Consider the following 15,004-nt stretch of genomic DNA (forward strand, 5'->3'; position numbering starts at 1 on the left):
ACCAGCCTGTGGCTGCAGGGCTGCCTGTATAACTAGCCACTATGGTGGCGGAGGACATAGCACCAGCTGTGCCCCCTGCTCACACCTGTGCAGTATGATAAAGAAAGTAGAAGTAGCCAGCAGCTGTGGTCCAACTAGATAAAACTTTTAGGCAGGAAGTCAAGTGACAAGTGAACTCGGGTATGTGTGTGTTTTTAACTGTTAGTTACTTTTGACATTTTAAAAAAGGGTTCTTGTGGAAGTCAGACCAAACAGCAGGAAGGTATTGCAGCAAGATGGATTTGGGAAAGGACCAGTCTCACTTGATGATCCATCAGATACCTGATCCTCATCAAGAAGAGAACCATGTTCCAGGTAATGAAAGAGTCCTTAAGAGGTAGTGACTGTTGGGAAGGATTGGACTATGATTATTTTCCTCTTTTTATGGCTCTGGCAAAAAAGGGGCATAATTGGATACGTTCATATATTAGAATGGAAGAATTGGGGCTATATAACTTTCTGAGGTGCCTTCTAGCACTAAGATTCTAATAAGCCAGAGAAACACAAGGAAATAATAAATAAATTATTAATAATATATATAAATGAAAGATAACGAAAATACCCAATATCAGATAGTTGTGGTAAAACAAATACAACCATATACTTCTTTGGTAACATAAATATAGTGAAACTTTTGGAAAGGGATCTGGCAATAAGTAGCCAGATAATAAGAACTATAATAAGAACTATAATAGTGTTTATTCTTTTGACTCACTAATCTTAGTCTTTGGATCTATCCTAAAGCAACATTTCTGCTGCTTTTGCAGAACCCTAGGCCTTGAGGCAGTGATTTAAAACTTTTTAATGCCATGGATCCCTTTGGCATTCTGATGAACCTCTAGACCCCTTCTTAGACTAAGAAGTCTGAATACATAAAATTAAATACATAGGATTATAAAGGAAGCAATTATATTAAGATAAGTTATCAAAATAAAAAACTATGATATAATAATATATGTGCTTATTTACAGATGCATTAAATAACAAGGTCCAGTGGTGGATCTAATTACCACTGTATCAAATCAAATATATCATCTCAAATAAATGATATTTTAAGGTATCTGCAATAACTGTCATGTTATATGAAGAAAATCTGTAATTTCTTTTTGTGACAAAATCACACACTGCTAAAACTACTGTGGTTTGCTACCTACATTCATAATTGAAGGAAATGGTCATTTAAATTAAAGATTGGTAAAAATAAAAGTATAATTTTCCTCCATCCATGTTCACCATTAAGGACTTCTGTCCTAAAAACAAAAGGTGTCATGGTCCAAGGGACATTTTCTCTTTTGGGGGTCCCCGTGCAAATTTGAAATCATTCTATAGTCTCTAAGAAGTTCTACATCAAAGACCCAACGTTAACTTTTCACAAACTTGGATGGCAATAGAACCTTTCTTGATAATAACTTTAATATTCCAAAGAACTTGGAGAAACGTCATCCAAAGGAAAAATGTACAAAAGAAAAAAAGCTGTTGTGTACATGAAATATTTATTATAATTTGATCTACAATGGCAAGAAAAAATAACTGGCAACAACCTAAATGTTCAATATGAGTGGAATGAGTGGATAAATGAGAATACATCAACTCGATTAAGTATCATGTAGCTGCTAAAGTTATAATTATGAGGACGAGATGATGGAATATATTTTTGATGTATCAGGTTAATAAATGATAAAACTGTGGTATGCCATCATTACAACTTTGTTTAATATAGGGACTAGATGAATACGAGGAATAAAATGAAAACAGGTTATAGGATGGCAGAACATGGCTGATTTTTTTCTTTTATGTTTGTACAATATGTACACTATTTTGAAAAAATTAATAGGTTGGTAGCACACTTATGTACAAATACTGACCTTTTCATTTAAAAAATGTCGACTGAATGTTTGCTCCCAGGCATTCTTCAGAGGTACAAGAATAAATAAGATATAGTTCTTGTCCTCAAAAGGCTAAGAGAAAAACTTACACACCCAGTAAAGGGATTCTACCATTTTTTCTATAGGACTCTTTTCCTGTTAATGCCACAACTCATCACCATCTCCCATAACTTTCATTTTGATCCTACAGAAGTCATTGGAACTTGGAGTTTAAGAAACAGAGAGCAACTCAGAAAAAGAAAAGCTGAAGCACGAGAAAAACAAACTTCACAATGGCAATTTGGGTATGGTATTGCTGCAAGGGGAAAGGAACTGATGTTTATCTAGCGTATGCTACTTGTCAAGTGGTGCTGAGCACTTTTACACACTATATTTCATCTTTCCAAAAATCCCATAAATTGGGAGCTGTTATCCTCATTTTACAAAAAAAGAAACCAAGTCTTTGAAGGTTAAATCTCTTGCCTAAAGTCACCCATCTAGTAAAGTGATGGGAACAGAATCTTATTTATGGTCTCTTTTAATTACAGTACCAGGTGATCAAATTATGTATATTGTAGAGAGGACTGGTGTTCAACCACCCTAGTAATATAACCATAGAAGTATCTGTTGGGAGTGGGAGACACCATTGAGAAGACCCCCAAACTTGTTCTCCAAGCTTTCTATTAGTGAAATTCTTCTTGAATGAGTGTAGTTAACTCTCCATGGAGTAAACCAAAGCACTGTCTGTAAATGAGTGATGGAAGAGTTTGAGAGTTCCTAAGTGTCCAAAGTCAGCTGTATGTAATCTCAGGAAGGGAGTACATGAACATGACTATAAATTAGGCAGCATCTAACTGCACCATTTAGAATATAACTGTGAAAACAGAGGTATTGCCTGCTTGGAAATAGAAAAGGGGAGCCCAAGGAGCCAAAGTACAGCATCCATCTGAGCCAGGGTTTCTCAACGCTGGTGTTATTAGTGCTGTGGATAGGCGACTTCTTTGTGTGGGAGGCTGTCCTGTGTATTGAAGATGTTTCGCAGCACCACTGGCCTCTGGAAACCCACAGGACTCTCCCCTCCCCATCGTGACAACCAAAAGTGTCTCCAGACCTTGTTAAATGTCTCCTGGGGTCAGGGGACAGGAGGTAAAATGCTCCCAGTTGAGAACCACTGATCTAGGCACTCTTCTTTAAAATTTTTTTGATTAAGATTTAGATGTGCATTTCGTTTTTACTGTAAAAATGTTTCCTTCAATGGCAAAAATAACATAGGTATACATTTTTCACAGGGCCGGGCTCTGCTTTGTGAAAAAAACCCAAAAAACCATAGGTAAACATTTTTCTAGGCATCATTTTTTTAAAAAACATACAGTGCAGATGTTTTAAGTACCTATTCCCACTGTGGACTGAGTATCGTCTGTTCTGCAACAACACATGTTTCTACAACACCAGTTAGCTCACATATGATTGGTAAATATGAGAATGATGTCAGCATAATGTGGAAGTTGTGTTAGTTCATAATTTTTCCTACTCAAAAGAAGCCAGAATAGTGGGAATAGAGTTAAAACCTTCACAGGAAAGGAAAAAGCCTTCAGCTTGGCTGATGTATAGACAGGGTCCTTTTCAGCCTTCATCCGGGGCTTCTTCCCCAGAGAAGGACATTGGTAGCCTTGCAAAGATCTCCACATATAGCAGGTTGCACTTCTTCCTGTGCTCAACTTAGCGGCAGCCCTGCTGTCTCAGAGCACCCTTATTTGCATGATCTCAGCACTGAAAGCCTGCATTTACACTGTTGCTTTTGTGCATTTTTACCACCCTCGAGGCAGCCTCCAGCCATAGTAAGCTGCCTGTCTGGACTATCCAAGTTATCTCACCCTTGTCCCAATTACTGTTTATGCTAGTGTTAAAAAGTTGCATAGGATTTGAGTTATTTGCCCTAACTTTATTTTTTCCCCATAAACACTGTCACATTTAGTGCATGATTTTGCAGAAAGTGAGGTTTTTATATATGTTATAGCAGAAACTTCTGTACTCAAGTCCTCTGACAGGTGACTCTGTTGAAGAACACACAATTAGTTCCCCTAATTCCTTAACTCACCAAGCAACCTTCTGATCATTCCTTGCCTTCCCAAGTCTTTGCATTCCTCACTGTTCATTTAAAAATTGGTCTTTAGGTTTACATATCAATCTCTTTGAGCTGGTTGATGAGCTCTGACCCTAGAAATGGAGCTGGTTTCAGTATGCTCATAGAATTGGGCTTCTGTGCTCATTGGTTTGGGGTGGGGCAAGGCTGAAGAAGTCACTGGAGTAGGTGGAACCTTGGTGAGCCTCTCGGCAGCTGGCCGGCCTTGCTGTTGTGACATATATCTATACTACTGAGGGCTGTCCTCACTACAACATTCTACACAGTGAAACCTTAGCTCCAGAGAGAAGCGGTAGAGTGTAATAGTTAAGAGCCTGGCTGCTAAAGCCAGATGGCTAAATGACTAGATTTGAAGAGTGGCTCCCTTACTTCTTAGCCATTTCACCTTGGACAAGTTATTCAACCTCTCTGTGCTTTAGTTTTTTCATCTGCAAAATGGAGATAATAATAGTATCTACCACATAAGTTGATGTGAAGACTATATGAGATAACAGAATAAGTAAATTACTTAAAACAGTGCCTGGCACATAGGAAGCACCATATATATATATATATATATATATATATATTTCTGATATTTATATAAGAGTACTAGTTTCTATCTGGATGATTCATTCATATAAGTTATTACATGCAATTCTTAGGACAACCATATGAGGTTGGGCAGATACTATTTACTCCATTTTACCTGTGAAGAAATCAAGGCATAGAATAGAGAGTTTAAGTGACTTGCCCATGATCACATAGCTTATAAGTGACAGAGTACAGATTAAATTTTAGGCCACACAGATATATTTGTATCTTTTGAGAAACTACCAGGAAGAACATGGAACATTACTCACATTTCCGTCATATAGAGATCTACATAATAAATTATTTAGGATTTAATTTCTAGGATAATAATGTTGCCTGAAGAATTCACATACATCATCTTTTTAAAATCTGACAATAAGGACTTTATAATTTATCTTGTTACCTTGGTTACTTGGAATTAAACTTCCAAATGCTGAGGTACCATATCATTTTTACCTTCTATATTATTTTTAATATTTATTTTAAACTGTACTATTACAATATGTACCTTTTTAATATTGACTTCAAACGGGTTTTGATGAGACAACCTTTAAAAAAATTTAATTATGGAAATTTTCAAACACGCAAAAGTAGAATAGGGTATACATTTTTTAAGTGTACAAGGAACTGCAAGCATTGCATAGGTGTAAAAAACACTGGTTTTATCTCCAAAGACTGTCTTGTTTACTAAAAGAAATAGGGTTTCTCCAGAAATAACTACAGGATGAGGCAGCCTATGTTCTTTACCTTAAGTATAATCCTCATAATAAATCCTATAGGAGTGGTAAGCAGGGAGAGCATTTCAGCCCTGTGGTCTGTTGGAGAAGGCTCCACGGGGCAGGTAACATGAAACAGAATTTCAATAGGTTTAGAAAAATGATGAAATGCTTTTTTATAGTATCTTTTTCTTCCCCCAAGTCCATCTATATTAGCCATCTGTATTTGGTTATATTTGCAGTACCTAACAATTTGTCATTGGTTGCAATACCCATGCATATCCTTTCATCTTCTAGATCTTTAGCGATTGGTTCAGAGTAGGTATAATATGACCACTCATGCCTTTCCACCAAGCTGCTTTACCTCAAGGAAGTGTTTTTGCGGCTTTGGAGCTGTGGACCCAGCTTTGGCCACTCAGCCTGCTTTACACAAGACACTGTATTAGATAAGCAAGCCACATACATCATTCACCTGCAGGCTGCGCAGATGAGGAGCAGACCTGCACTGCAGATCTAGGAACACAATCATATCAGTTTACCCAGGGTATAGAGAAATGAACTCACATAGACTAAACCCAGAGAGACTAGCAGATAAACAAGAATGCCATTCTATTAATGTATAACATCAACAATACATTTTCCATAACCAAACTTTAAGTATATGCTCTCAAACGCATGCACACACACACACACACACACACACACACACACACACACACGCTACACTCACCAAGAAGATTCCTGTAGAGCAAGGCATCAAAGACAAAAAGTCCTGAGGGTCATTTCCTCTCCCGACAATTGAGAGCATCTAGAACTGCTTCTTCATTTTACAAACAAGGAGACTGAGGCCCAGAGAGAGATTAAATGCCTTGTTCAAGGTCGTGTAACAAGGCAGTGGGAGTCCTGGGACTGTTATTGCCAAATGTTTATTTGAATTCTGGAGGCCTGTTGCTGACACTAATTCTGATTTCTCTATAGAGAGAAAAAACATAAGCGGCAGAGAACAGGAAAAAGAAGTGAAAGAGGCAGAAAGAGACAACAAAATACAGAAACGAAGGTGGAGCCTCTGTCACAATTAGAAAAGGAAATGATGGAGAAAGCACCAGCATCTACAGAGAAAGAAACTGAACCACCCAGGAGTGTGACCGAAGCTCTCCTTCCGGTAGCCTCCACGCAAAGAGTTGTGCCCAAGAAACATTTTTCTGAAATAGGTCAAGAAAGCATTATCCATCAGGAAAATTCTTCTGAATACCAAGAAACAGCAGTACAAAACCACCCTTCTGAAGTACTCCAAGATATGGCTGAATCTGGAGACCTCTTTCCTAAAATGTACCAAGAAATAGCTGTATTTCAAGACCATCCTTCCCAAATGCGCCATGATATGGCTCAACCTGAAGACCTCTCTCTTAAAATGTGCCAAGAAACCGCTGCAGCCAAAACCCTTTCTTCTAAAACATCTGAAGATGTAGCTGACCTGGAAGGATGCCCTCTTGAAGCATACCCCAAACCAGATGTGCCTAAAGGCTACGCTCTTGAAACATACCAAAAAAGAGCTGAACCTGAGGAACACAATTCTGAACTAGGTCAAGGAATAGCTGAGACTGAAAATTTTGTTCCTAAAGCACAAGAAATAGCTGTGCCTAAAGAGCTTTCTATAAAAACATACCAAGAAACAGTTGAACCTGAACACTTTTCTCATAAAACATATAAAGAAATTGCTGTGTCTAAAGCCCCCTCTCATAAAACAATCCAAGAAACACCTGCTCCTGAAAAATATTCACCTGAAATATACCAAGAAACACCTGGGTCTGAAGAATATTCACCTGAAATATACCAAGAAACAGCTGGGCCTGAAGACTATGCACCTGAAATATACCAAGAAATACCTGGGCCTGAAGACCTCTCTACTAAGACATATAAAGATAAGGATGTGCCTGAAGAATGCTTTCCAGAGCTGTACCAAGAAAGAGGTGGGACCCAAGACCAGGATCCTAAAGCACACCAGGAAGATGCTAAGGATGTTTATATTTCTCCTTGAGGTAGGTTTGTTTTTTTTTATTGGGGTCAAGCTAGTGACATGTCCCTTATTTGTGTTCCCTGTTCATAATCAGAGTACCAGATAGGTTTATCTCCCTTGGAGCGGTGATTTATTGCCTTCTTTGACAATCCTGGGTTATCCCCGTTATCTCAGTGGGTATCATCAATGTCTTTGGCTAGTTTCAAGTGAAAAATGTTTTTCATTCAACCAATATCTGTTGGTATATTACCATATAATTAAAAGAAAATCATTGAAACTATAAGTGTGTATAGTGGGTACTTGTACATACTATCCATTTAGGGAAGCTTTAGCCAGTGAAGAAAAATGAACCCCATATAGAGTGAATTATGTGCAAAATATTTTAAAGGACAATTACATTTAGATTAACAAGAAAACTTGGTGAATAAAGTTTTTTTCTAGAAAATTAAAATTTCCTGGAAAACTAAAGGTAAGTAAATTCATGGTACAAGCTACTGAGGGAGATACAAAGACATAAAATATGATCCTGGTAATAGGGAACTCGTTCTTGTAGGACTTACCAGGCTTACCCCAAACCCTTTCTATTTAAATATTTGCTCCTGAAAAGCTTTCTCCTCTGCATAGCATTTAAGAAATAATGTGACCTTTCTTCAGTTTGACTTGTCTCGGGGACATAACTGAGAGCCTTGATTCTCTTTGTGCACTATTGTACACAGTATAAGAAATGGGCTGGCTAGCGGACCATAGCTATCCCCAGGGAATTGTGTTCTAAAGAAATCCTTTTGGTAGCTTATTTTCTCTTTCTCCTAAAGTATGAGTGCAACAAAAACCTGGGGTTATTGTATTCCAAGTAATACAGGTTTTGAGGAAATACCTTTTAAAAAATTACAGTAAAAGCAGACATATGAAGCACTACTTGTACTGACAGGAGTCCCCTGATGGAGAAGCAGCTCTAATCAACACAGTGCCTGATTCTAAGAGTTTCATTTTAAACCCAGCAAGGTTAAGATGGGCAATTAATTAATGCTTATTTTGTTTTGGGCTTTGTCTTACCAAACAAGTGGAAATATCTACCTTTTTGCTGATTATAAAATTGTCATAATAATAAATTATAATGTTTATTATAATAAATTAAAGCAATATATAAGTGACTGTAGAGTAAAAGTCCCCTATAATACCATCTCCTATCTCTGATCCCCAAGGTCAAGTTTTTGTTTTGCTTTAACAAATGAGATGGTATCAATACAATACATTCCATTTTATAACCTGCTTTTTTTTCACATACAATATATATTGTGGCCATCTTAATGACATCTTTTGTAACAATTGTACAGTATTATACGTACAATAATTTATTCAACCAATCCCTATAATGATGAACACTTAGATTACTGCCAAGTTTTACTATTACAGCAACGTTCAATGAAATCATTGGAAGTAACATTTATTTAAATAACATTTATTTGGTACTTTCTATCTGCCAGACACTGTATTAAACATTTCATGTGAATCACTTTATTCAGTGTTAAAAACCCTAGTGGATGAATAATATTATCCTTATTTTATAGATAAGGAAACTAAGGCACTGGAAGCTTAAGTTGGTCTGATTACTTCCTTTGGACAAATCCCTAGAAGTTGAATTGCTGGGCCAAAGGGTACCAGCATTTAAAGTCTGGATACATTCTGTCAGACTAGCCTCCAAAAATGTTGTAGCAATACACAGAAACCAAGAATTTATGTAAGTGCCTGTTGCCCATGCCCTTGACAACACTGCACATGATTGTTTTAATAATCTACGCCTATTATGCTAGGTTAAAAAAAAACCTAATTGTTTTAATTCCCACTTTTTTATGACTAATGCTGCTAGGCATATTTTTATGATTATTATGAATTCAGTTTTTTTCTTTTGAGAATTGCCTGTTTGAATCCTTGTTCCATTTTATATTTGGGATATCTACCTTTTTGATTGATTTAAAAAATCTCTTTAAATAATAGTTATTAAATCTTTACCTACATATAAGTTGTAAATATTTTTCTAGTTGTTGTTTGTGGTTTAACTTTGTTTATAGTAGTTTGGCATTCTATATGACAAAATTTTAATGTTAGTTTTTAGTTATTCAAACCTGTCACGATTTTAATTCTTAATGATTCAAACGTGTCAGTCTTTTCCCTTATGGCTTCTGGTCTGTGGTCTGCTTAGAAAGGCCTTTATAATCTTAAGATTAAAGGAATATTCTATTGTTTCTACAACATTTACTGTATCTTAATATTTAAATCTTTAATTCATCTGAGATTTGTTTTTGTGCAAAGTGTTAGGTAGAGTTTTTTTCTCCAAGTGGATAGCCAATCATCCCAATACCATTTATTAAATGTATTTTCGTATCTTATTTTATTTTACAGAAATGAAGGAAAAACCCAAAGCAGAGGAACCAGAGATACCAGCAATTCCAAACGTTCCTCAAGAGATTCAACCAGAAAATAAAATTTATAGTTGTTTTGTTTTAACAATGTGCAACCATCATAGTTGTCCAACAAAATTCACATCTTAGTACATTATATGTGTAATTTTCCTCAAAATATGGTAGAAATCTCTACAATATTCATTAATATTTTAACAGTGGTTTTTCCCCCATATATAGACCATAAGAGAACTAATGTGATTTTTCAGGCTCTACCACATAGACAACATCCTGCTAGTGTGTGTGTGTCTGTGTGCACGCCCACGCGTGCGCATGCGTGTGTATGTGTAGGTATATTAGGGAGAGGACAGTGGTGGGAACAGACTTAACAATTTTCCTGCCCTTAAGAATTAGTCAAATAAATGTTTGTTTTCAGGGGAAAATTACTGAGCCCTCCCTTTTCCCATTTTTAAGTCTGAACAATTAAAATTTGAGGAAGTATATAGTGTTCTTATAAACTTTGTTCAATTACTAATGTAACAATAGCATCAAAATCTTTTTGTGTGTGTGGTACACGGGCCTCTCACTGCTGTGGCCTCTCCCGTTGCGGAGCACAGGCTCCGGACGCGCAGGCCCAACGGCCATGGCTCACGGGTTCAGCCGCGTGGGATCCTCCCGCACCGGGGCACGGACCCGTGTCCCCTGCATCGGCAGGCGGACTCTCAACCACTGCACCACCAGGGAAGCACAGCATCAAAATCTTATTCAGGCTTCAGATGGCTTTTAACAATTTTAACAATTCTTATTCTGGGATTCCTTCAAAGATATTTTGGAGTGATGAATGTAGTTGTGTATTTGAATTTTGATTTTCTATTTTTACTTTTTATACACTGTAATTGTGCAAAATGTATATTAAATCATTATCACGTGTTTGTGTGGACAGCATCATGGTAAGCACTGTGAGGGTTAGAAGACCTATAACACATAGTCCTTGCCCACTAGGAGTTTAATCTAGTCTCGTGGGGGAATAAAACAGAAAACAAATAATTACAAAAGAAAATAGTAATGCCAGTGCCATTTGAATTAGAAGATACAACAGAGGGAATGCTCACTTTTTTGCTGGAGTGACCCGAAAAAATTACACATGAGTGGAGCCTTGAAAGATGGAGAGGATTTGTAATATAGGTGAGGATAGCAGCATTATTGTATGTGACAGAGAGAAGGGTGAATTAAAGACATGTTCAAGAGAACTGCATGCAATCTACAGTTAATGCAGGATCCATGTGGAATAGCAGGCTGAAAATTATTGTATTATTGGAGTTGTATGGAATTTTGCTTGCCTAACTAAGAAGTATATTATTTACTTAGGTAATGGGGAACTAAATAAGACTTTTGAACAAAGAGATGGCAGTTTTAGTATTTCAGGAATATTTATCTGGTGATAATGGTCAGGATTAACTGAAAATGACGAGAGACTGGGGGCAGGAGTAGAAACTATTCTGGGCAGGAACATGTCTGAAAATCTTCCCTGGTAAGATGTCACGGAAAAGCCCGAACGAACTTTTTGGCCAGCCCAATATTTTTGAGGGGAAGAGGTTTGTTTTCAGTTTTCCTTCTGTTATTACAGAGGACTCAAAATAAAGGAGATTTCTGCAAATGGTTCAGCAAGGGCACAAGTATGCAAGCTCTCCATATAGGCACTGTGCTAGGTACTAGGCTAGAGTGAAGAACACGACAGGATCCCAGTCTCTCAAGCATTCATGGTGTAGAACAGTGGTTCTTAACCCTCACCATATATTAGAACCACTGGGGAAAATTTCAAAATCACAGTTGCCCAGGCACCTCCCCAGGGATTCTGATTCACCTATCTAGGGTGACATCAAGACATATTTATATTTTACATTGTTTTTTGCTCTAAATAATTTTTGAGGAATAATTTTAGAATTATATAAAAGTTGTAAAGGTAGTACAGAAGTTCCTATATAGCTCTCACCCAGTTTACCCTAATGTTAAGATCTCATATAACCACGGTCCATTTATCAAAACTTAAACTAAGATTGTTACATTACCATTAAGTAAACTACAGATATTATTGGGATTTCGTTAGTTTTTCTGCTAATGTCTTTTTTCTGCTTCTGGATCCAATCTAGGCTACAACATTGCATTTAGAGCAGTGGTCCCCAACCTTTTTGGCCCCAGGGATGGGTTTTATGGAAGACAATTTTTCCACGGAGGGTGGGGGATGGTTCAGGAGGTAATGGGAGCAATGGTGAGTGATGGGGAGCTGCAGATGAAGCTTCACTGGCTCACCTGCCCACTGCTCACCTCCTGCTGTGCGGCCTGGTTCCCAACAGGCTGAGGACCAGTACCGATCCATGGCCTGGGGGTTGGGGTTGATTTAGAGTATTTTAATGGCTCTCCAGATGATTCTAATGTGCAGCTAGGGGTCGAGGACCACTGGTATGGTGGGAGGTTACAATGCTATTTCCCTCCTGTTTGCCACACCCTCTCCCACAATAAAATTTCCCCCCTCAGCATATATTAATTGAACAATGATTACTCATATCCCATTGTATTACTCAAGTAACAGTAGATATTGAGGACAGCACACCATATGATAATCCCTTACATCTGGATGGCACTTCAGAACTTGTACTTTCAAATACACTTTTTAAAATTTGATCTGCACAAGAATCTTTGAAATAGGCTGGGCAGTGATTATCATTCCCATTTTACAGATGAGGGAATAACTGCAGAGAGGATGGGTTTACTCACCCAAAGTCTCATCTAACTTCCTCAGTGTTCTTTGTGATGGTTTTCAATCTTTGGAAATCTTGTCTCAATTTTACCTGCCAGGGTGGGTCAAGATTAGAGAAAAAAAGAGTAAACTGAAACCTCAAGTTCTAAAAGTGTTTCATTAAGATGAATCTTACGAGATTTGCATATGTACAATGTACAGGGGCACAAAGGTGAAAGAGATAAGGAAGTAGATGATATGAAGAAATATAGTACATTAGAGGAAGAGGGGTCTTCTCTTTCTACCTTTTAGGACCCTTTCTGCTTGCCTTCTTATCCCACTCCCTATATAGACATACAAACTCTGCTTTCTAACTATTCTCATTCAAACACGAGTGTGTATCTAAAATGTTCCAGTTTTCTTCTTGGCTTAGAGCCTTGATGTCATAGAATTAAAGTTTTGCAAGAATCCATCTAGCCCTACTTTGTGCTACCCTCCACTCGTGGGTAGAATAGTTGTTCTTTAAAATCCATGAATCTTATGATATTAAATCTAATATGATGTGTGAGAAGATCCAAAGCTTTAATTGATATTCAAAGGGATCCTTCACTCAAATGAAAGATTAAGAATCATTACACTGAGAAGTGTTTCTCAAAGTGTAGACAGATGACCACCTGCCTTGAATCATTCGGGTTTTTTTTAAGGCAGATTCCTAGGTCCTAGCTCCAGAGAAAGGGTTGTCTCATAAACTAAAAATAATCGTGTATAATGGTTATTTATACAATCATATATACTCTAGACAGGATAATAGAAATTTCAAATCATATAATGAAAGGGCTACATATTTAAGTTCCTGTTTTCCATAAAGAGAAATTTTTCCTTTAAATGAAGTAGCAACCTACTTCATCAGTGTCTCCAATTCTGCTTTGCATTTCAGAACTTGTCACACTTGGTAATATATTTTTGGTGTGATTATCATTATATATGTTATCTTAAGCCAGGAGGGAAAATACCTCATTTTCTACAGGAGTCTGTCCACAAATTAAGCAAGACTATCACTTTTAGCAACACCCCCATCTAGTGGCAATTTGCAGCTATTACGGCCTCAGTTTTACAACGTGTATAGTAGCTCAGTGTTTCTCAAATTTGTTCTTGTTTCATCAGCTGCCCAGAATTGTTCCCTCCTCGAAAAAGAATAATGGTATTCTTTTCCAAATTTTCACGTGGAAAGAAACTATCAGAGAACACGTAAGTGTATGAATTTTATCAATTTTTAAAGTTTTTGTTTTAAAACCTACAATCTTCTCTATTTTTCTCATGATTTTTAAATACACTGACACGCTACTGTTGGTTAAATTTAAACATGTTTTACCTGCAGAAATTCTCTCACAAATAACCTGAAATAACTTGAAATGCATACCCTTTTGAACACTTCCTTTTCTCATGTATAAATTAAAATGTTTGCTGAATTTCGCAAAATGTCAAAACAAAAAACAAAAACCCATAATCTTCTCTTTAAATCTTTGGCTCCTTATGATGGTTACTTTCTGCTAGTGGTCTGTTAGTTCATGACAAATGAACAGGTTTAGGAACAGCTTTTCATGGTTGTTGAATCTTTTCAATCTGTGGAGTTTTACGGTTTTGAATAATTTATTTTGCAGGCAGTATGTCCCCCCTCTCCCCATGAAGCAACAGGATAAAATGCTCAGAAGTAGAATTATATATACAGAGGAACTTGATAAATACACAGGTGAGAGATGACGTTACAAGTAAGTGGGTAAAAGGCCAGGCTAGCGGTGCAGGGATAATTGGTCATCGCATGGGATGAAAACTGACTCTTGTTGGCCCTCAACTTTTTAGAGCTGCCCAGAAACAACGACTACAATCCCCTCAATGTGTATGGCATGTTGACTCAGTTTCATTCTCGCTTCATTTCTCGTGAGGTATGGAGCACAAGGAACAGTCCCCACTTCTTACCCGTTAATTTGGTGTGGGGCTACCCATCCATTAGATTTGAAATAAGGTTTACTTGGGGTTCCTTTCTGACAAAACATCGTTTTTCTTGTGGAAAAATGGGAGCATACAGAGAAGTATAAATGACCATCTGTGTATTCCCACATTCAAGAAGAATTAACGTTTAATAACATCTGATCATCTTGCTATGTGCTAATTGCATATACATATTCTTTTTATTTAAAAATTAGCGTCATGCACTGGATATGTAGGTTGCTTGTTATTTCGAGAGAGACATCTTTATGCGTAAATTTTCATCGACGTGCCCCCCTTGGAAAGGGTGGTAACTTGGAGCTTCTGACTGCCCTGAAAAGGCGGGCAACTGCAAGGGGTCCGCGCGATACAGCAGACACACGTTCAGAAGCGGAACAAGGGATCCAGGCCCTAATCGCCACCTAGCGGTGGCCTCCGGCTCCGCCCGCCGCGCACCGCACTTCTCCCGCACTGCGCAGGCGCCATGCATGGAGACCGGAAGCGGAAGGCTTGAACGCGTTGGGTGGGC

The 15,004-nt window shown here is 37.6% G+C and overlaps 1 protein-coding gene across 1 annotated transcript; it reads left to right on the top strand.

The window, feature by feature from the left end:
• Window positions 1-274: 274 nt before the first annotated feature.
• Window positions 275-7,374, top strand: HEMGN (hemogen; the record flags this gene model as incomplete). The annotated part of the gene is made up of 3 exons (XM_082842256.1): window positions 275-354; window positions 2,116-2,214; window positions 6,317-7,374. The coding sequence occupies exons 1-3, from the start codon at window positions 276-278 to the stop codon at window positions 7,372-7,374; spliced, it is 1,236 nt and encodes a 411-aa protein (XP_082698382.1). The 5' UTR covers window position 275.
• Window positions 7,375-15,004: the final 7,630 nt, after the last annotated feature.

Source organism: Leucopleurus acutus (assembly GCF_964270905.1).
Source record: "Leucopleurus acutus genome assembly, chromosome: 7".
NCBI classification, from domain to species: domain Eukaryota; kingdom Metazoa; phylum Chordata; class Mammalia; order Artiodactyla; family Delphinidae; genus Leucopleurus; species Leucopleurus acutus.